Source organism: Moschus berezovskii, chromosome 8, assembly GCF_049115385.1.
Source record: "Moschus berezovskii isolate FMDL1 chromosome 8, NW_MosBer_1.0, whole genome shotgun sequence".
NCBI classification, from domain to species: domain Eukaryota; kingdom Metazoa; phylum Chordata; class Mammalia; order Artiodactyla; family Moschidae; genus Moschus; species Moschus berezovskii.
In genome coordinates, this window is record NC_142467.1 from 49,642,850 (window position 1) to 49,666,168 (window position 23,319).

A 23,319-nucleotide genomic window follows, 5' to 3' on the forward strand; every position below is an offset into this window, starting at 1 on the left:
TTCAACATAGCTTTGGGAGTCCTAGCCATGGCAATCAGAGAAAAAAAAAAAGAAATAAAAGGAATCCAAATTGGAAAAGAATAAAACCATCACTGTTTGCAGATGACACACTATACAAAGAAAATCCTAAAGATGTTACCAGAAAACTACTACAGCTCATCAATGAATCTGGTAAAGTTGCAGGATACAAAATTGAGGCAAAGAAATATACTGCATTTCTATACACTAACAACAAAATATCAGAAATAAATAATCCTATTTACCAATACATTGAAAAGAATAAAATACCTAGATGTAAGGCCAGATACTATAAAACTCTTAAGAGGAAAACATGGGCAGAACATTCTTTGACATAATTCACAGCAAGATCTTGTTTGATCTACCTCTAGAGTAAGGAAAATAAAAACAAAAATAAACAAATGGGACCATAAACAAAACGAAAAGACAACCCTCAGAATGGGAAAAAATCTTTGCAAATGAAGCAACCGACAAGGGATTAATCTCCAAAATATACAGACAGTGCATGGAGCTTAATATCAAAAAGCAAACAACCCAATCAAAACATGGGTGGAAGACATAAGCAAAGATGGCTTAAAGAGTACATGAAAAGATATTCCATATCACTAATTATTAGAGAAAAGCAAATCAAAACCCCAGTGGGATAGCACCTCACACCAGTCAGAATGGCCATCGTCAAAAAATCTACAATTAATACTGCAGCAGATGTGGAGAAAAGGAAACCCTCCTACACTGTAGATGGGAGGGTAAATTGGTGCAACCACTGTAGAAAACAGTATGAAAGTGCCTTAGAAAACTAAAAATAGACCTACCATGTGATCCAGGAATCCCAGTCCTAGGCATATACCAGAGGAAACCATAATGAGAAGAAAAAAAAAAATGCACCCGAGGGTTCATAGCAGAATTTATGAACTTATTTACAAAATAGAAACAAGACTCAGAGATTTTGAAAAAAAGCTTATGGTTACCAAACGGGGAGGAGAATAAACTGGGAGTTTGGGACTGATATATACACACTGCTATATTTAAAATAGATAACCAACAAGACCTACTGTATAGCACAGGGAACTATGCTTAATATTTTGTAATAACCTAAATGGGAAAAGAATTTGAAAAAGAATAGGTATATGCATATGTATAAATGAGTCATTTTATACCTAAAACTAACACAACATTGTTTATCAACTATACTCTGATATAAAACAAAAATTTTTTAAAAAAGGAAACATATTAGAACACTCCCTAACACCATATATGAAAATAAACTCAAAATGATATAAAGACCTCAACGTAAGACATGATACCACAAAACTCCTAAAAGAGTAACACAGGCAAAACATTCTGGCGTAAATCATAGCAATGTTTTCTTAGGTCAGTCTCCCAAGGCAAAAGAAATAAAAGCAAAAATAAAGAAATGGAACCAAACTAAACTTAAAAGCTTCTGCATAGCAAAGAAAACCACTGACAAAATGAAAAGAGAAAATATGTGCAAACAATGCAACCAAAGAGTTAAATTTCCAAAATATACAAACAGTTCATGTAACTCAGTATCAAAAAACAACAATTCAGTTGAAAGAGCAGACCTAAACAGACAGTTCTCTGAAGAGAACACACAGATGATCAACAGGTACATGTAGAGACATTCAACATGGCTAGTTCAATTCAGTTCAGTCGCTCAGTGGTGTCCGACTCTTTGCGACCCCATGAATCACAGCACGCCAGGCCTCCCTGTCCATCACCAACTCCCGGAGTTCACTCAAACTCATGTCCATCAAGTCGATGATGCCATCCAGCCATCTGTCGTCCCCTTCTCCTCCTGCCCCCAGTCCCTTCTAGCATCAGAGTCTTTTCCAGTGAGTCAACTCGTCGCATGAGGGGACCAAAGTATTGGAGTTTCAGCTTTAGCATCAGTCCTTCCAATGAACACCCAGGATCGATCTCCTTTAGAATGGACTGGTTGGATCTCCTTGCAGTCCAAGGGACTCTCAAGAGTCTTCTCCAGCACCACAGTTCAAAAGCATCAATTCTTCAGCAATCAGCTTTCTTCACAGTCCAACTCTCACATCCATACAATGACCACAGGAAAAACTATAGCCTTGACTAGACGAACCTTTGTTGGCAAAGTAATGTCTCTGCTTTTTAATATGCTATCTAGGTTGGTCATAACTTTCCTTCCAAGGAGTAAGCGTCTTTTAATTTCATGGCTGCAATCAGCATCCGCAGTGATTTTGGAGACCCCCCCCAAATAAAGTCTGACACTGTTTCCACTGTTTTTCCATCTATTTCCCATGAAGTGATGGGACCAGATGCCATGATCTTTGTTTTCTGAATGTTCAGCTTCAAGCCAACCTTTTCACTCTCTTCTTTCACTTTCATCAAGAGGCCCTTGAGTTCCTCTTCACTTTCTGCCATAAGGGTGGTGTCATCTGCATATCTGAGGTTATTGATATATTTCACGGCAAACTTGATTCCAGCTTGTGCTTCTTCCAACCCAGCGTTCCTCATGATGTACTCTGCATATAAGTTAAATAAGCAAGGTGACAATATACAACCTTGACGTACTCCTTTTCCTATTTGGAACCACTCTGTTGTTCCATGTCCAGTTCTAACTGTTGCTTCCTGACCTGCATACAGGTTTCTCAAGAGGCAGGTCAGGTGGTCTGGGATTCCCATCTCTTTCAGAATGTTCCACAGTCTATTGTGGTCCACACAGTCAAAGGCTTTGGCACAGTCAATGAAGCAGAAACAGATGTTTTTCTGGAAATCTCTTGCTTTCTCCATGATCCAGAGGATGCTGGCAATTTGATCTCTGGTTCCTCTGCCTTTTCTAAAACCTGCTTGAACATCTGGAAGTTCACGGTTCACATATTGCTGAAGCCTGGCTTGGAGAATTTTGAGCATGACTTTAATAGCGTGTAAGATGCGTGCAATTGTGCGGTAGTTTGAGCATTCTTTGGCATTCCCTTTCTTTGGGATTGGAATGAAGACTGACCTTTTCCAGTCCTGTGGCCACTGCTGAGTTTTCCAAATTTGCTGGCATATTGAGTGCAGCACTTTCATAGCATCATCTTTCAGGATTTGAAATAGCTCAGTTGGAATTCCATCACCTCCACTAGCTTTGTTCGTAGTGATGCTCTCTAAGGCCCACTTGACTTCACATTCCAAGATGTCTGGCTCCAGGTGAGTGATCACACCATCGTGATCATCTCCATCGTGAAGATCCTTTTTGTACAGTTCTTCTGTGTATTCTTGCCACCTCTTCTTAATATCTTCTGCTTCTGTTAGGTCCATACCATTTCTGTCCTTTATCGAGCCCATCTTTGCATGAAATGTTCCCTCGGTATCTCTAATTTTCTTGAAAAGATCTCCTGTTTTTCCTATTCTGTTGTTTTCCTCTATTTCTTTGCATTGATCACTGAGGAAGGCTTTCTTATCTCTCCTTGCTATTCTTTGGAACTCTGCATTCAGATGCTTATATCTTTCCTTTTCTCCTTTGCTTTTCGATTCTCTTCTTTTCACAGCTATTTGTAAGGCCTCCTCAGACAGCCACTTTGCTTTTTTGCATTTCTTTTCCATGGGGATGGTCTTGGTCCCTGTCTCCTGTACAATGTCATGAACCTGCGTCCAGAGTTCATCAGGCACTCTATCAGATCTAGTCCCTTAAATCTATTTCTTACTTCCACTGTATAATCATAAGGGATGTAAGTCATATCTGAATGGTCTGGTTTGCCCTGCTTTCTTCAATTTAAGTCTGAATTTGGCAAAAAGGAGTTCATGATCTGAGCCACTGGAGAAGGGAATGGCAAACCAGTTCAGTATACTTGCCTTGAGAACCCCATGAACAGTATCAAAAGGCAAAATGATAGGATACAGAATGAGGAATTCCCCAGGTCGGTAGGTAGCTACTGGAGATCAGTGGAGAAATAACTCCAGAAAGAATGAAGGGATGGAGCCAAAGCGAAACAAATACCCAGTTGTGGATGTGACTGGTGATAGAAGCAAGGTCCGATGCTGTAAAGAGCAATATTGCATAGGAACCTGGAATGTTAGGTCCATGAATCAAGGCAAATTGGAAGTGGTCAAACAGGAGATGACAAGAGTGAACATCGACATTCTAGGAATCAGTGAACTAAAATGGACTGGAATGGGTGAATTTAACTCAGATGGCCATTATATCTACTACTGTGGGCAGGAATCCCTTAGAAGAAATGGAGTAGCCATCATCGTCAACAAGAGTCTGAAATGCAGCACTTGGATGCAATCTCAAAACCGACAGAATGATCTCTTGTTCGTTTCCAAGGCAAACCATTCAATATTACAGTAATCCAAGTCTATGCCCCAACCAGTAATGCTGAAGAAGCCAAAGTTGAACAGTTCTATGAAGACTTAAAAGACCTTTTAGAACTAACACCCAAAAAAGGTGTCCTTTTCATTATAGGGGACTGGAATGCAAGAGTAGGAAGTCAAGAAACACCTGGAGTAACAGGCAAATTTGGCCTTGGAGCACGGAATGAAGCAGGGCAAAGGCTAATAGAGTTTTGCCAAGAGAACGCACTGGTCATAGCAAACACCCTCTTCCAACAACACAAGAGAAGACTCTACACATGGACATCACCAGATGGTCAACACCGAAATCAGACTGATTATATTCTTTGCAGCCAAAGATGGAGAAGCTGTATACAGTCAGCAAAAACAAGACCAGGAGCTGACTGTGGCTCAGATCATGAACTCCTTATTGCCAAATTCAACATGGCTAAGTATTAGAGAAATGGAGATCAAAACTACAATGAGATCACTCAAGGATGAGAACGAACAACATCAAAGACCTACAAAAAATAAATGCTGGAGGGAACATGGAGAAAAGGGATCCCTCCTGTACTGTTGCTGGGGTGTAACCTGGCACCACCGCTATGGAGAACAAGAGAGAGGTTCCTTTTTAAAAACTACTCGTTGCAGCATTATTTATAATAGCTAGGCTATGGACGCAACCTCGGTGTCCACTGACAGCTGAATGGATAAAGAAGCTGCGGTACATACATATAATGGAGTATTAGCCATAAAAAGGAATGCACTCGAGTCAGTTCTAGTGAGGTGGATGAACCGAGAGCCTGTTATACAGAGTGAAGTCAGAGAAAAACAAATATGGTATATTAACACATATATATGGAATCCAGAAGGATGTTACTGATGAACCTATTTGCAGGGCAGGAATAGAGACACAGTCATGGAGATCAAACTTGTGGTCACAGTCGGGGAAGAGGAGGGTGGGACACATACAGAGTAGCATTCAAACATATGTATTACCATATGTTACACAGATAGCTGGTGGGCAGCTGCTGAATAACCCAGGAGCCCAGTGTGGTGCTCTGCGACAACCCAGAGGGGCGGGATGTGGTGAGGAGTGGGAGGGAGGGTCAGGATGGAGGGGACATATGTATACCTATGGCTGACCATGCTGGTATACGACAGACACCAACACCATTCTAGAAAGCAATTTTCCTCCAATTAAAAACTAAAACTAAAACTAGATCTACAATATGATCCAGCAATCCAACTCCGAGGCATATATCCAGAAAGAAAACAACTCATTGGGGCACATGTATCTTTTCACATATGTGCATTGAAGATGTGTGCACCCCAATGTTCACAGCAGTACTGTTTACAAAAGCCAAGATGTGGGAGCAACCTATGTGACTATCAACAGATGAATGGATAAAGATGTGGTGTATATATACACACTAGAAAATTAAAAACAATGAACTATTGCCCTTTGCAGCAATGTGGATGGACCTACAGAATATCACACTAAGTGAAGTCAGACAGAAAAAGACAAATACTGTATGGTATCACTTAATATGTGGTATCTAAAAAGTAAATCTATTTATAAAACAGAAACAGACTCAAAAAACAAACTTTTTTGTTGCCAAAGGGAAAGGGAGTGGGAGGGGCAAATTGGGAGTATGGGATTAACAGATACACAATGCTATACATAAAATAGATAAGTAACAAGGATTTACTGCACAACATAGGGAACAATATTCAATATCTTGTAATAACCTATAAGGGAAAATAATCTGAAAATTTTACATATGTGTGTGTATATATAAACACTGAATCACTTCACTGTGTACCTGAAACATACAATATTGTAAATCAACTATACTTGGACTTTTAAAAAATCAGCAAGGGGTAATGAAAAACCTGGGAAACATAACGACAGTCACAGTTATGTATGTTTTACCATACATTTATACTATAAAGGATGTCCTCTCCTACAAGGGTGCCTCATCCTTCCATGCCACAGGTCCAAATGCTACCCCATCCTTCCAGGCACAACTCCAGAGTCAGCCCCCCACCTCGTCTGAGAAGCCTTTACCCATCCAGCTTCACACGCACGGCCTTGTTCTGAAGTCCCATCGCACATGTGCATACCTAACTACACAAAGCACTTCTTGCCTTGTATTCTACTTATTGGCATGAGTGACTCATTTTCCTCCTAGAGTAGGAGCTCCCTGAAGGCAAAGAACATGTCTGATTCATTCTCAAAGCCCCACAGCATTCAGCCTGTGCAAAAATAAATACTCTGACTAAATCAACTCTGAGTCACTAAATCCTAGCCCACGTTTCCTCTTAAGAACACTATCCAAGAAATGTCAAGGCAATGCATTGAGCGCTGGGTGTCAGGTAAAGAGAAGCTTCTCTCCAGTACGGGACCCCCATCATTCACTCCCCTGCCACAGGCGGCATGTCTGCTACTTACATCCAAGTCCATCTCTGGGTACTTCCGGCCCTTGCTTTTGCCTAGACACTTGGTTTTTCCTCCTTCGAGCAGCTGGCACCAGAATCCTTTCTTTGGATCAAACCTGTGGAGGTGGGGAAAGCCTTCATTGTTCCTCAGCCTGGAAATCCTCCTGGCACTCTCCAACTCAGGGGCGAGAGCCCAGTAGGAGAAGAGCGTTTAGTGGGGGTTCTTTCGCTTTTTAATAAATTCAATCTTTATCAAGAAATGCTCTATCTACAATTGTGTTTAAGCACGTGTATCACTGGAAAGTCGCTGTTGTTTAGTAAACTCCAGAACTGACAAAGCAAAACTGCCTTCAGAATCTGAAGTCATGCTGGGCCTTCCAGGGTATTTTGGGGAGAGAAGGTGCTGTTACCAGGAGGGGAGGCATAATGACGTCAGAATTCAGTCCCAGATCAACAACTATCTGGAGATTCTTGGGCATGAGGACAGCAGGAGAACACAGTTTCCTTCTGGCAGGAGAGCGAGATGGGGGTTTTCTGAATGGGTCACAGGGTAGGCGTGGTGATGCTGAGGGCAGCTGTCATTTACTGAGATTAGTACATGGTGGGCACTGAGCCAAGAGCTCCACAAGACAGCGACCCTCGGAGGCAGGAATTATTATTATCTGTACCCCCAACCTATAGAGGAGGAAAGTGAGGCTTGAAGGAACTAAGACATGGGTTCAAGGTCCCACAGGTAAAGAAGTAATGGGTCTGGAATCCTCACCCAGGCATCTCTGCTGCCACAGTTATGCCCTTAGCTGCTGCTCCTCTCTACCCTCAGAGCCAAGGACTGACTTCCCTTTTCTACCTTCAACCTCCAAAGTAGGGAGATGGGGATATTCTTGCTGCAGGGCTTTCCGAAGAAGGTAGCTGGGGAAGGAGGCTTTATTTCTCCTCCTGAGACTTCCTCATCCAGCTGTGTGTCACCTGTCTGTGATTTACCCTTGAAGACAGCCTCTCCTCAGCCCTGAGTCCCTCAACACAGGCTGGCACTTATTCATCTTGGGAGGGCATTCTCAGTGTCCCTGCACTGGGTTTTAAGTGATGAGAATTATTAACTGTTGACAATATTTATAGTATCTTTTTCCTTAAATTATATTTAAGTCATAAACTAATGCTGAGAAACCCTTGTGGGTATGAGAGTTGCTTATTGCTGGTCTAACTTAAACACTCTGAAAATGTTCAGTCCAGATTGAAAAGAACACCCTAGGGGAAGGACTACCAGAAGAAAACAGAGTCATCACCTCCCTTTTTCTTGAGTCAATACTTTTGTTTATATGACTCAAGTCATATTAACTTTTCTGCTAAACTGCCATCAGGGCCACGCATACTTCCTCACGCTTGCTGACTCTAATCTATGTCTCTTTCTTAATCATTCCAGCCTCTGGCTTTTGGGCCCATTTGCCTATTTAGGACATCCCCCTGCTGAAAGGCCAAGATAACACTCACGCCAACGTTTTGTGGTAGTCAATGGTATTTGTCACCCCAAGGAACTTTTGCACTGTATCCATCACTTTGGCAGGCTCTGTCCGCAGCAGTTTGCCATCCAAGACCAGAATCTGGGGGAAAAAAAAGAAAAAGAGTGTGACCTGAACCTGTTTTCACTCCAGTGGCCGTCTTCTGGGTCAGCAGCCATGGCTGTGGGCTGGGGACCCTACGCTCTGTAGACTGCTTCCTCCTCCTCCTCCTCGGACAGGAGGCGTCCCTGTGGCTGAGTCCTGGGCAGTCCTGCTCCCTGCTTTCTGCCAGCTTCTTCTGACTGATGCCATCCTCTCCCAGCATTTAATCCATCACCAAGACCCTGCTTTTCCCTCCTGCCCCTACGACACCCCCCTCTCTGCCTCTCTCCAGGTTTTTGGACTATATGTCACTCTCCTGCCTAAACCCTCCAAGGGTTTCCTTAAAATGCCTTAGCAACCTGGCCCTGTTGACCTCTCCAACTGGGCTCTCCCCGCCTCCCAGGACCTATCCCAGGGCTTTCTGGGTCCCCTTACGGTTACAGAACCTGTTGTGATGGGACCAGGGCTGGAGATAAAACAAGACTGAAACCTTTGTAGATCCCAAAGACCTAAGTGTCCAACGACTGTATTTCTGGCCCTGTCACTGGTAAAAGAGATCTTGAGGTCCTCAGCTAACTGCCCCAAGTCAGTGCTACGGCTGTCCTTCCAAGGGTCAAGGACAGGCCTACCTGGTTGGTGTGAAAGGCGCTGAGCCAACGTTCAATGTGGGTGGCATACCAGCCAGGGACCAGGCAGCGGTTCTGGAGGGTGCGCAGTTTCAAGGACGCGTCGGGCCCGGCTGTGATCACCTCATGGAACGTGTACTTCAGGGCTACCGGGTCATCGTGGGCTCGCTGGTGCTGCAGACAAGCAGGGAGAGAGGGTCAGTGTGCCACATGGAGGCACCAAAGGGAGAGGCTTTTGTGGGGCAGTAACTAGAAGGTGGCCAGAAGACACTGAGCTGGAACCAGGAGCCCCGGGCTCAAGATCTGGCTCTACCTGTCATTACCCTTTGACCTCAGGGAAGTCACAGCCTCCCTGGAGTTTCCCCATCTTTGCAAGATGGGAGTCAGACTAGATCAGAGCTTCCAAATGCTGGTCACTTCACACCATCTCTGTGGTCTCTGCCATGTCCACCTGTACATGCCAAATCAACAGAATTTTCTTTATGTGGACTCATCTCATTCACATAAATATATTTCAAAATAAAACTCAACACTGCCTCCACAGATAGAAAACCAGAATCAGTTGTCATATATAAAGGTAACAAAGGTAAGCATTCATAAATACAATAAAAATAAAGCTATGTGTTCACACACCAGGCAGATACAAATGTCTGCTCTAAGCCCTGATGCAGTCAGGCGGGCGGAACCCCTGTGATAGGATTGGCACCCATGTAAGAAGAGACACCACAGAGGTTGTTGGCCGTGAGGACACAGCGAGATGGTGGCTGTCTAAAAGCCAGGAAGGGAGCTCTTGCCAGGAACCAGATCGACTGGTACCTCAACAGTGAACTTAGATTTCTAGGCTCCAGGACTGTGAGGAAAAAATGCCATTGTTTAAGCCACCCAATCTAGAATATTTGCTGTGGGATCCCAAACAGACTAAGACAGAAGGACTGGGCAAGAACTAGAAAGGGGGAAACACCAGGTTTGAAGCACCTGAAATAATGCCCCAGGCAGTCGGCATCTGCAGAGTGCCAAAGTCCAGAGATCAAGAGCCTGTTCACCAGGGGTGACCCTCAAGAGCCCCCACACCCTCACTGAGCATCTCACGCAGCCTGGGCCAGGGGTTGGGGGACAGCCCCCCTCCTCCTGATCTCCCCTCTGAAGCAGACCACCATCCTTCCCCTCCTTCCAGCACCTCCATGGACCCTCCTGCGAGAAATCAGTCCCCCTTCTCCCTATCCCGCCTCAGCCACAGACAGAAGAAAGAACAGGGGCTTAGACCTGGAGGAGCTGGGTTCAAAACGCCAGCACAGGAACTTGAGCTAGTCACCCGGCTTGATGAACCTTGGTCTTCTGTCTGTGAGAGGAGACACAAAGCTCTCCGCACTCTAGAGGAGGAGGTGCATTAGGACAGAACCCAGACGCCTCCACCCAGGGCTGCTTTCCCTCTGCCTCCCTCTCCTTCCTCTTTCCTTCCCCCATAAACACAGATGGTCAGTCTCTGCTCACTGCCAGGGCACAGGGTAGGGGGCAGCATGGCACGCGAGAGAAATGGCTTCCGTTCCCCCAGGATCAAAGCCCAGAGGAACGGAGAATATCAGGGTACAGACAGAAAGTCCTAGAGAAGTGAGAGGAAGAGTGTGGTTGTACACCGGATGAGGAGGGCAACCAGGCTTGGGAGGCTCTGCGCCCGGCCTCCTAACCAGCCTGTGGTCACAATGAGGCCCCAGGAGGAAGCTCAGAGGGTGGCCAGGCCTGCAGCAGGACCAGCTCTAGAGCAGGAAGCCCCCCAGCCTGGCATAAGCGTAATTCCAGCAAGACTGGCAGGTAGGGGAGGAAACTCCCCAAAAGATCCGAACCTAAGCTTTCTTATAAGCTCAGTGGAAAGGTGCTCAGAAAAAATTCAGTCAGGTCATTGAGATTAAAGAAAATTCTAGTTCTTACACAATTAAGTAGCAACTAGAAATTGCATTCTCCTGCACAAATCACAGTCTAGGTAACTTCCTTACCTGATCAGGTATTTGAATTGTCCACTAGGAATGTCAGGTCCTGTGTTCTGTCCTTCTCTGAATTCCCACCCCCACCCAGAGCCCAGAGAGGAGGCCACACTTACCATGAACCCAGATCACTATTCACCAAATCCTGGCTTCAGCAAGATAAAACCAGCCTCCACCTCTACTTGGTGAATCAAAGGCAGAGCAGGTCCCCAGATGAAGCTGGGAGGGTGAGCAGGTAACCGAGCTGGGACTCAGCATGGATTTCTACCCAGCTCCTCCTCTGGGCTGGAAGCACAGTGGAGGGGACCCTGTTCTTACCCACCAGTGCATTGCAGGAGCCTGGCTGAGGGCGAGCACAAGGACAACTCAGGATAAATGTTTGCCGATATTATTAGTGGCTGAGTGGCAGACACAGCCTGTGCCACTACCCAGGGCCCCACCCCAGCTTACCTGGTACCAGGAGTAGGCTCGGTCGGCTGGGTTGATGAGGATGGTCAGGACCTTGGCCTTGGGTAACAGGGCAGCTGCCCGCCGGGGAGCCACTTCCGAATCAAAGTAGTTGGCACTTTTCTCAAAGTAGAAGTCGGAGGTGGTGTTGGAGGGGATAGGGAAGAATTCCATGTACCTGCAGGAAGCCCACAGAAGAGGGCTCACAGGCAAGATTCAGGAGGAGGGGCCTGAGGAATGCAGCCGGGAGGGCCAGGCTCACTGGGGGTGGAACGTGAGAAAGCAAGCAGGCACACTGCTCTCAGTCTAACAAGGACTTACTTCTGCCAGGATCCGAGACAGACTCCATCTTATGAATCTGTTCCTTTTTCAGGGAGACCTCGGGATCTAGAGGATCTGAAGACTTGTGGGTGTCACGTGTGTTGCGGGGCAGGGGGAGCGGGGGGAGGTGTGTACGCATGGGAAGGGGTTGTGTCTTTACTTCTTAAATGGGATGCTCCCAGAGTGAAACTGACAGGGCCCTAACCCTTACTGCCACTAGGGGGCGAGCGGGGACGCTTCTGACTCGGGAACCCCAGCACTGAGGGGAAGGACGCCCCCTGCTGCCTCCAGGCTGAAGGGTTTCCTTCCTGACCTGATGGTACTTTCTAAGCTGTTATTGTCCAGCAGACAAGGAGGGGAGGCGATTGACTGCCTACCATCTGTCCCCTCACACTCCGCCCGCCTCATATGGGTGAACCTGACAGCTTCCCAGATGCACCTCCCACACCCCGCCCAGAGTGTCCAAACCAGTCCTCTGAGATCACCTCTAGGTTGAGGGCCCCTCAGAAAACAAAATAAACACTCCAGACCCTCCCAGGGGCACCTACTCATGCAAGATGGAGCTACAGCTTCAGAAGTTTCTGGGAACCAAAGCCCACAGAGCCCATCTTAGTTAAGGGCATAGGATCCCTACTCTATCCTGTGAGGCGAGGTTTCTCCTGGGTGGTCCCAGGGACCCATTTATCACAATTCAGAGTTACCTGGGGGCCTGGGGGGATTTCTGTACCCCTACAAACAAAATATTTTTAGTGGAGCTGAGAAATTGCTAGTTCTCTCACATTTCTAAAATTTCTTTACCAAAGAGCACCTTCATGCTCACAATTCATTGTCTGTTACACCTCAAGGGAGAAAGCTCTGAGAAAGAAGCTTGTTTGCTAAGTTTGTAGCAAAGCGATCTGGCAGCAAACCCTGACTTAAGAATCTTACTTAGCATAAATGTTCACATACTTTGCTACAGATATATTAATAAACTTGCTCATGGGTGCTGCCCCAGACCTTGGTGAAGGTGCTGTTAAATATGTCTCTCTAAATCCAGAAATAGGTGACTTCCAATCATGCATCTGGTTACAGTGGATTTTAGGTAAGAGATTGTGGCAGTATCGGAGAGAGGAAAAGACAGCTAAATTGACTGACAGATGATTGAAAGACAGAAACAAATAAACTGACGGGAATACAGAGAAATACCAAAAAACAAATAACGCCCATGAGGTCTCTACTCAGGTAAACCACAGACATAAAAATAACAAACAAGAGTAATACATGTATAACATTAGAAAACATATGTATAAGGTTAGAAAAGACAAATAAGAGAGAGCCAAACATAAGAAACGCAGTGTGAAACCAGCACCCACACCCTGAGGCAGCCTCTGGTGAAGCTTCTGGTAGGAATCTGCAATTCCAGCCACATTCCCAGGAGACTCCCTGAAGACTTAATGAGCCACCTCTGAAGGGCTCACAAGAACGCCTCCTGCTACACGGTCAGTCACACACAGTGGAAAGAGCCAGCTTTCCGGTCAGAACACCTGGATTTTAACCCCTGCTCTGTCCTCAGCTCTCAGGGCCTCAGGCGTGTCCCTCTCTTCTTGGACTCGTGAAGGCAAGGAAGGGGACGGACTCTAACTTCTAGTATTCCCTGAGTCCAGGCAATAATATAAAGGGGCAAAGGGCTTCCTCATCAAGTGTCCCATCTGTGTGCAGGCTCCAACATCATGACTCAAGGGTCACTGCACTTTGTCCCTGTTTACAGGAACTGGCTGTGTGTGAGCAAGCGCCAGCTGCTTCCTGCTGTGGCCTCAGCAGACCTCCTCTTTGGCAGCCTCCATGGAGGCCATCCTGCCCCACTGCTGACAGAAAGACCCACTCACCAGTCGATGCCTTTGTGATAGTTGTGGCCGTTAAAAAACTGGATCTCCTCAAAGGTCTCAGAGCTGGGGTAGTTGCTGCTGAGGTCGGGGTGCATGCCCAGGAACAGATAGAGGGCCGTGGTGCCTGCAGGGAAGGAAGGCGGGTGAGACCTGGGCCCAGGCCCCCAGTGAAAAGACAGCCTGAAATCCTGAGTTCTGGTCCTGGCTCTCTGTTACTCACTGGGAGACACTGGTCCCTTCTCTTCTCTGGGTTTACTTTTTTCATCTCTACCATGAGGGAAACATACTAAACTCAGGACAGGCAAATACAGAGCTTGCAGGTGGGCACCCAACTCTTGAATCCACTGCAGACATCACTAGCCTATCACAGCACTCTTCATCACAAAGACTTGGCCTCAGAATCCTTCTCAGCACTGTACTCCGGCATTCACATCCACTTGATTACTGTCCCCTCAAAACCTCAGAAGAAGATGGTTTCTGCTGGCCCCTTCAAGCCCTGGGCCTCGGTCCTCTCTGGCACTTGGGAGGAACTCAAGGACAAGGGAGCTCCAGACTTGCCAGTCTGCTGGTGTGAATTCTTGAAGGGCTAAGAAATCTGGCCCAGATGCCTCCTCTTTGAGTGCCCTTCCTTCAGTCACACTCCCTCCCCATTCGACAGCACAGGGCTGACCCCTCCCTTTAGAGAGTCCATTCCTTTCCTACACGGATCTACAGTTAATATGCTCTAATGAGAGGTTTCAGAAGAGAAGAGACTACAGAATTCGGTGGTTCAGAGTATGTATTTTGGGGGCACAGAGACCAGAGTTCCAGACCTGGATATGCCATCTCCTAACTAAATGTGTTAGAGAAAGTGACAAGTTTTGTGAGCCCTGAGTGTTTTGTCTGTAACGTGTGAATAGCCATCCATACCATACAGTGTGCGTGTCACCACTGCAGACATGACTAACTTGTCACAGTCCTCTTTGCCTGATCCAGATTTGCCAGGCACCGCTCAGTCTTGCAGAGCATCTGATCTGGGCTTCTCTGCTTGGACTCAGAAACTCCCAAGAGGACACCAAGAGAGCTCCCTGAGGCTGTGGTTCACAGCAGGAGAATTCAATGCCCAACCTCTACCCTCCCCATCTCCACACTGATGGGCAACTCATGGTCACCCCAGCTTCGGTCCCACTTCCTGGGAAAGAGGGTGTAGATTACTGGGGAGTGGGACCAGAGCACGATGGTCTCCATAATTCTAGGGCTGGGACAGCAAGGGAAGCTGTCAAGACAGTAGGGGAAGCTGGTCAAGAGTGGAGAGACCTGCCTGTTTTCTGGGGGCCAATGATGAGGAGCTTTGGGAAGCGGTCACACGTCTTCTCCTTGGACCAGATGTCCTTATGGCGTTTGTCTTCACAGGGATCCTAAAATGACAGTGGAAGAGACATCAGGGCGGGGCAGAACAATGGATTCAGTGAATGTATTCCAGATTCCCAATGCACATGGATGTGTGGCTCTTACAGCCCTGAGTGACAAGTGTAACTACACGTGTCCTTGTCACATCCCCACCTCAGGACACTGAGCTACTGGCAGGCAGCAACCATTTCCGGTCAGTCTCCTGCTCCCAGACAAAGCCTTAAAAAAATGCTCACTCCAGCACTTGGCGCATAACAGGAGCTCACAGGGTCCTATTGTTGAATTTAAAAGTTTAGCAAAAGGTCAGAAAACTTTCTCTATGAAGTATAGTAAATCTTTTGAAATGTTTATTAAATATTTTAGGCTTGGGTACTATCCGGTCTGTCACAACCACTCAACTCTGCTATTGGAGCTTGAAAGTAGTCACAGACAGTATGTACAAGAATGAGCATGGCCATGTTCCAATAAAACTTTATTTACAAAACTAGACCACAGGCCATACTGACTTAAAAGCTAGGTTGTGGACTCCTGGTCTGAACTGTGAGATCATCAATTCAAGCTTCTGCTCCTAGTTTTTGACAGTCCCCACTGGGGCAGACAGCCAAAGTGGAAATGATGCTCAGTTGCAGAAGCGTCTGATGGTGAAATTAAAGTCTGGTGCAGTAAAGAACAATGTTGCACAGGAACCTGTAACATTAGGTCCATGAATCAAGGTAAACTGCACATGGTCAAGCAGGAGATGGCAAGAGTGAACATCAACATCTTAGTCAGTGAACTAAAATGATGGGAATGGGCAAATTTAATTCAGATGACTATTACATCTACTACTGTGGGCAAGAATCCCTTAGAAGAAATGGAGTAGCCCTCACAGTCAAAGAAAGAGTCCAAAATGCAGTCTCAAAAACAACAGAAAGATCTCGGTTTGTTTCCAAGGCAAACCATTCAGCATCACAATAATCCAAGCCTATGCCCCAACCACTAAAGGTGAAGAAGATGAACTTGAACAGTTCAGTGAAGTCCTACAAGATCTTTTAGAACTAACACCAAAAAAAGATGTCCTTTTCATCACTGGGAAGTGGAATGCAAAAGTAGGAAGTCAAGAGACACCTTAAGTAACAGGCAAGTTTGGCCTTGAGAGTACAAAATGAAGCAGGGCAAAGGCTAACAGAGTTTTGCCAAGACAACACACTAGTCATAGCCAACAACCTCTGCCAATGACACAAGAGACGACTCTACACATGGACATCACCTGAAAGTCAACATCAAAATCAGACTGATTATATTTTTTGCAGCCAAAGATGGAGACACTCTATACAGGCAGCAAAAACAAGACCAGGAGCTGACTGTGGCTCAGATCATGAACTCCTTATTGTCAAATTCAGATTTAAGTTGAAGAAGTAGGGAAAACCACTAGGCCATTCAGATATGACCTAAATCAAATCCCTTATGATTATACAGTGGAAGTGAGAAATAGATTTAAGGGATTAGATCTGACAGAGTGCCTGAAGAACTATGCATAGAGGTTCGTAACCCAGTACAGGAGACAGTGATCAAAACCATCCCCAAGAAAAAGAAATGCAAAAAGGCAAAATGGTTGTCTGAGGATGCCTTATAAATAGCTGAGAAAAGAAGAGAATGGAAAGGCAAAGGAAAAAAAGAAAAGATACACCCACCTGAATGCAGAGTTTCAAAGAATAGCAAGGAGAGATAAGAAAGCCTTAAGTGAACAATGCATAGAAATAGAAGAAAGCAATAGAATGGGAAAGACTAGAGATCTCTTCAAGAAAATTAAGAGATACTAAGGGAACCATTTCATGCAGAGATGGTCACAATAAAAGACAGAAATGGTATGGATCTAACAGAAGCAGAAGAGATTAAGGAGAGGTGGCAAGAATACACAAAACTGTACAAATAAGGTCTTGCTGCTGCTGCTAAGTCGCTTCAGTCGTGTCCGACTCTGTGAGATCCCATAGACGGCAGCCGACCAGGCTCCGCCGTCCCTGGGATTCTCCAGGCAAGAACACTGGAGTGGGTTGCCATTTCCTTCTCCAATGTGTGAAAGTGAAAAGTCAAAGTGAAGTCGCTCAGTCGTGTCCAACTAGTAGTGACCCCACGGACTGCAGCCCACCAGGCCCCTCTGTCCATGTGATTTTCTAGGCAAGAGTACTGGAGTGGTTTGCCATTGCCTTCTCCAACAAATAAGGTCTTAATGACCCAATAACAACAACGGTGTGATCACTCATGTAGAGCCAGACATCCTGGAGTGTGAAGTCAAGTGGGCCTCAGGAAGCATTACTATGAACAAAGCTAGTGGAGGTCATGGAATTCCAGCTGAGCTATTTCAAATCCTAAAAGATGATGCTGTTAAAATCCTGCACTCAAATGCCAGCAAATTTGGAAAACTCAGCAGGGGCCACAGGACTGGAAAAGGTTGGTTTCCATTCCAATCTCAAAGAAGCACAATGCCAAAGAATGTTCAAATTCCCACACAATTGCATTCATTTCACATGCTAGCAATGCAATGCTCAAAATCCTTCAAGCTAGGCTTCAACGGTACATGAATTGAGAACTTCCAGGTGTACAAGCTGGATTTAGAAAAGGAGAGGAACCAGAGATCATATTACCAACATTTGTTGATCAAAAGGAAAAACCAGAAAAACATCTACTTCTGCTTTATTGACCACACTAAAGCCTTTGACTGTGTGGAACACAACAAACTGTGGAAAATTCTTAAAGAGATGGAAATACCAGACGGCCTAACCTGCCTCCCGAGAAACCTGTATGCAGGTCAAAAAGCAACAGTTAGAACTGGTTCAAGATTGGGAAACGAGTATGTCAAGGCTGTATATTGTCACCCTGTTTATTTAATTTACATGCAGAGTATATCACACAAAATGCTGGGCTGGATGAAGCACAAGCTGGAATCAAGATTGCTGGGATATGCAGATGACACCACCCTAATGGCAGAAAGCAAAGAGGCACTAAAAAGCCTCTGGATGAAGGTAAAAGAGGAGAGTCAAAAAGCTGACTTAAAACTCAACATTCAAAAAATTATGATCAAGGCATCCAGGCCCATCACTTCATGGCAAATAGATAGGGGAAAAAAATGGAAACAGTAACAGACTTTATTTTCTTGGGCTCTAAAATCACTGTGGATGGTGACTGCAGCCACGAAATTAGAAGACGGTTGTTCCTTGGGAGAAAGTCATAACAAACCTAACAGTGTATTAAAAGACAGAGACATCACTTTGCCAACAAAGGTTCATACAGTCAAAGCTATGGTTTTTCCAGTAGTCATGAACAAATGTGACAGCTGGATCATAAAGAAGGCTGAGGGCCAAAGAATTGATGCTTCGAACTGTGATGCTGGAAAAGACTCTTAAGAGTCCCTCGGACTACAAGGAGATCAAACCAGTCAATCCTAAAGGAAATCACCCTGAATATTCATTGGAATGACTGATGCTGAAGTTCAAATATTTTGGCTACCTGATGTGAAGAGCAGATTCATTGGAAAAGACCCTGATGCTGTGGAGAAGGCAATGGCACCCCACTCCAGTACTCTTGCCTGGAAAATCCCATGGAGGGAGGAGCCTGGTAGGCTGCCGTCCATGGGGTCGCACAGAGTTGGACACGACTGAAGTGACTTAGCAGCAGCAGTTGACATCTAATTAAACTTAACTTTTAGTATAACTTTTAGTGGGCCTCCCAGGTGGCTCAGTGGTAAAGAATCTGCCTGACAATGCAGGAGACGTGGGTTCGATCCATGTCTAGTATTCTTGCCTGGAAAATCCAATGGACAGAGGAGCTGAAGGGCTACAGTCCATGGGGTCACAAGAGTCAGACACGACTTAGTGACTAAACAACAACAAAACTGAAGCCTAAGTTGATTTATTATTTTGAGTTTTTACTTAAAAACATAAGATTTGTAGGAATAAAAATAGTATAGAAAAAATTCAAATGGACTTAGCTACTATCACTTTATTCATATATTTGCCTTGTTTTATACCCAATTACTTTCAACTCTTTATACCCACTTACTGAGACATCATGGTTCCTCATAGTGTGTGTCTATCTTAGCTGCAATAAGTAATAAACCCAGCTTGTTTACCTAAAAAAAAAAAAAAAGACCCTGATGCTGGGAAAGATTGAAGGCAAGAGGAGAAGGGGGCGACAGAGGATGAGATGGTTAGAAGGCATCATCCACTGACTCAATGGACATGAGTTTGAGCGAACTCCAGGAGACAGTGAAGGACAGGGAAGCCTGGTGTGCCGCAGTCCATGGGGTCGCAAAGAGTTGGACATGACTGGGCAACTGAACAACTAGGGCAGACTTCCCGAAGAACTGTCCCTTAAGCTCTCTGACTAGTCCCCTTTCCCGGGCTCAGAGCCTACTGGAGTGAGAAGGGATGTAACAGACCGAGTCCAGGCAGGCCAGCAGCTGCTTTCCACACTCATGTATACCATGTTCACCTACAGTTCTGTGATGCTGCTTTTCACAGGCTGTGTGACAGTGTGCATTCACATAGGTTCTGCATGGGAGGTCTCCTGTGCACAAGACCGAGTGATAGCACCCACGCTAGTGAGCAAGCATACACCCGAGTTTACACTTGAGAGAGTATGAGGGCCTGAGGACCGAGTCCCTGAGCCCGTGGCTGGAGCGCAGGCCTGTGGGTGGTGGGCCTTCCCTCCCTGCAATGAGGTACCCAGGCCACCCGCCCCACCCACCTGCCAGAGCGGGTCCTTCTCCTCAGAAAAGATCTGGAAGTACTTCTGGGCCAGCTGCACCGGGGGCAGCGTCTGCAGCCGGAGGTTGGTCCAGGAGTGCAGGAAGCGCACCAGGTGCTTGAAGGTGTACAGGCCCAGGCGGTCATTCCCGTAGTTGGACAGGTGTGTCATGAAGATGCTGATCTGCTCCAGGGAGGGAAGATGGGAGGCAGGGGCTTGTCAGCCTCTGAGCCTCCTTCACTACCTTCACCCCCACTGGCCTTGCTTAAGCTTATGGTGCCACTCGATGACCAGTCCATGGTTCACCAGTTCAAACTTGCCACGTGACCTTGGACTAGGTGCACCAGGTGAATCCAGTCTGACACCAAGCACAGCAACCCCGAAAGGGAAGCTGACCTCCTGTGCAGACACGTGGGTGCTCTTTTGTACTTTTCTGGCAGGAAGGTGAGGGGGTACATGAAACATAAGGAATACACAGTTACCCCCCAAAGCTGATAACACCACCACTTGATATCTATCTAACATTATCAAAGCATGGATGATTATTTCCATTTTACAGATAAAGAAAGAGAGGCCCAGGAAAAGAGGTGAAAAGTTTAAAATGCACTCTACGTCTAAGCGAGTGCCTTTTAAACTATATATATCAGTACATATATATAAATGTATACAAATATATAGTTTAACATATTCAGTTTATTATGTATGTTAATATGCAATATTTACATATTTATACACACACAAGGACTGGAAAAAGAACATGGACAAGAATGCCAACACTACTGCACAGAAGTGCAAGATGATAAGAGGAAACACTGACTGCTCAGATTCTCTACCAAGGTCACACAGCAAGCGGGGCCAGGGCCAGGGTTGGAATGTGGGTTTTCTAACTCCCGGATGCACACCTGCTCCTTCCCTCCCCAGGGATGGAGGTCCGGCAGCCCCTCCTCACCACCAGCCAAAGGCTGGGGAGCACTCACAGGGTTCAGGAGCACGGTGAGGAAGAGCTCGCCCCCATTGATGATCTTGTCCAGCTCACTGGAGCCACCCGGGTACTCGTTGTAGAAGATGGTGTGTGTGAAGAGGCCGCAGGTCTGCCGCGGGAGGACCTGGGGATGGGGCGGGAGCAGAGCTGTGGCTTCTCCAGGTCCGAATGGTGGCAGGCAGGGTGTCTCCTCAGACAGGCAGCCTCCGGTGTGACCACCCAGCCCCCACCCTTGGGGGTCTTCCCCACCAAAGAACGTCTGCAGCCTGTGACAGTCCCCCAAGTGAGCCCACCCGGCCTTGCCAGTTTACATATGTAAATACTTTTCATATTTCTCTGTACAAAATGAGCAGACTCCAAGGTAACAGCGACTGGCAAGGGAGAATCTTTCTGGCAACCTGGCCTGTGTGCCTGGCAAGGGCCCCTTCCCACTCTAGAGCAGCACCCCCAGGCATGCTCTGTGACTCCTCTCCTGGCTTTAGCACTTGCCCCATGGCACTCTCGGTTGTACACTGGTTTAGCTGTTTCTTATGTGATCCACCCTCTCTGTCATCACCTTCATCCCCAGAGTCAGTACGAATGCCTAAAAGGAGGAGGTCAGTGGATGGATGGATGGAGGTGTGACTCTGGCCTTCCCACAGCTGCCCATCTGGACTGATAAGAACTATCCAGCCACTCCAGCAGCTGAGGTCAAAAACTAGGAGTAATCTTCTTCTCTCTCATATGCTATATCCAGCTCATCAGCAGTTCCTGTATGCTCCAACTACTAAATAAGCCCAGAATCTGATCACATTCTAGCACTGTACCCTGGGCCAAGCCACTGTACCTCAACCGGACGACTGCAGCAGCCTCCACCTGCTCTCCACTTTATTCCCTAGCAGCCAGAATGATGGAAATCCTTTTAATATAGGAGTCAGGTCATCAGAGCACTCCATTCAAAACCCTCCCAACACAGACTAAAAGCTAAAGTCAAACCAGGGGTGTTATGTTGCCCTACATGACCTGGTCCACCAATCACCCTTCTGACTTCATCTCCTGCCACCTCCCAACTTGTCCCTTCCAGCCACAGTCACCTGTTAGTTGGTCCTCAAAACCACCTGGCACAAGCCTGCCTCAGGGCCTTTGCATTTGTTTTCTCTGCCATGCATGCTCTGCTTCATGTAGCAACATGGCTCCATCCCCAGAAAGTTTCTCCCTAACCATCTTAAGTTTCTTCTCTTCCCGCATGCATGCTAAGTCGCTTCAGTCATGTCCGACTCGGCAATTCTTATGGACCATAGCCCGCCAGGCTCCGCTGTCCATGGGATTATCCAGACAAGAATACTGGACTGGCTTGCCAGGCCCTCCTCCAGAGATCTTCCCGACCCAGGGATCAAAGCCGTGCCTCTTATGTCTCCCTGCACTGGCAGGTAGGTTCTTTAGCACTAGCACCACCTGGGAAGCCCTCTCCCCTTCTGAGCACACCCTATCTCCATCCCGTTTGGTTTTTCTCCACAGCACTTATTCCATCTGACCATTATATACTTTACACAGTTATGAATGCACTCTCTCTTGTCACTAGAACGTCAGGTCTTTAAAGGTGGGGACTTCTGTTCACTTTGTGCATTTCAGCATTCCCAGTGTGTAAAAAAGGGACAAACACATTTTATGTAAGCCAACAAATGGATGAGACAGAGGCCTGTCCCAGGGCCTCACCAGAGGCCTCTTAAAAAATGTTTGTCCACCTGATCCTGTCACAGAAGCATAAGAGTCGCTCACTAAAGAGGCAGACAGGCCTCCTCCCTCCCTGGGAGAGAGAGCCTCAGGTGACAGAGGGGACAGCAGAAACCCCTAACCGGGTCCCCAGAGTCCTGCCTCTCAGGCTCCAGGCTGCACTCACCATGATGCCATTGTGGATGAAACCGCGACGGTAGCGGGCTGGCTTCAGGTGGGGGTACTCCTCCGTGCTGGTCACGCGGATGTTCCACACCTGCTTCCAAGCCTCGTAGAGCTGCACGTGCACGGGGTACACACCCGAGTGGTGGGGTGCCACTGCGTACCCCATGTCCGTGGGAATGCCATGCTCCTGGGGAGAGGAGGGCCAGGGCAGGGTGAGCATAGCGTTCCTGCTCCTCTGGGCCTTATCTCCCCTTTGGAGGGCAGGGGAGAGAAATCAGAGACGACAATGGCAGGGCAACAGGTCCGAGACCTCGAGGTGCAGATGGGGAAGCTGAGGCTCGGGGCCCAGTCTTGGAGGACAGCACGGGCCGAGCCAGGACTTCAGCTCTCAGCCCAGCGTTCATGTCCTCCTGTACCAGGAGTGAGGAGCAAGAATGGGCACCATTCTGCCTTCGTGGTCTCGACGACTGGCTGGTAGCTCAGGGGGTACTGGCACCAGGCCTTATTCTCTCCTTGCTGGGCACATCCTCCAGCTTGCCAGGGCTCCTAGTCTAGCCTCAAGACAAGAGTGTGGGCTCCAGAAGCCAACAGTCCTGGGTTTAAGTCCTGGTTAGACCTCTTATAAGCTGGGGTGGCCTCCCCGAGCTTCTGTTTCTTATCTAAAATGATGCTATCGAGATACCGGGCTCTTGGGTATCAATGAGTCTTCAGTGAGACAGTGACTATAAAGATGTTAATAAAAAG

General features: G+C 46.7%; 1 protein-coding gene across 4 annotated transcripts in view; it reads right to left on the reverse strand.

The window, feature by feature from the left end:
- Positions 1–23,319, reverse strand: part of NDST1 (N-deacetylase and N-sulfotransferase 1) — a 130,155-nt gene that overhangs the window by 7,132 nt on the left and 99,704 nt on the right. For all 4 annotated transcript variants that reach the window (XM_055431347.2, XM_055431348.2, XM_055431350.2 and 1 more), the window contains 9 exons: positions 22,577–22,762; positions 20,693–20,821; positions 19,716–19,898; positions 14,902–14,998; positions 13,602–13,725; positions 11,419–11,593; positions 8,993–9,163; positions 8,254–8,363; positions 6,779–6,881 (listed from right to left, as the gene is read on the reverse strand). In XM_055431347.2, the coding sequence (XP_055287322.1) occupies positions 6,779–6,881; positions 8,254–8,363; positions 8,993–9,163; positions 11,419–11,593; positions 13,602–13,725; positions 14,902–14,998; positions 19,716–19,898; positions 20,693–20,821; positions 22,577–22,762 (1,278 nt within the window). The remainder of the gene's footprint in view (positions 1–6,778; positions 6,882–8,253; positions 8,364–8,992; positions 9,164–11,418; positions 11,594–13,601; positions 13,726–14,901; positions 14,999–19,715; positions 19,899–20,692; positions 20,822–22,576; positions 22,763–23,319) is intronic.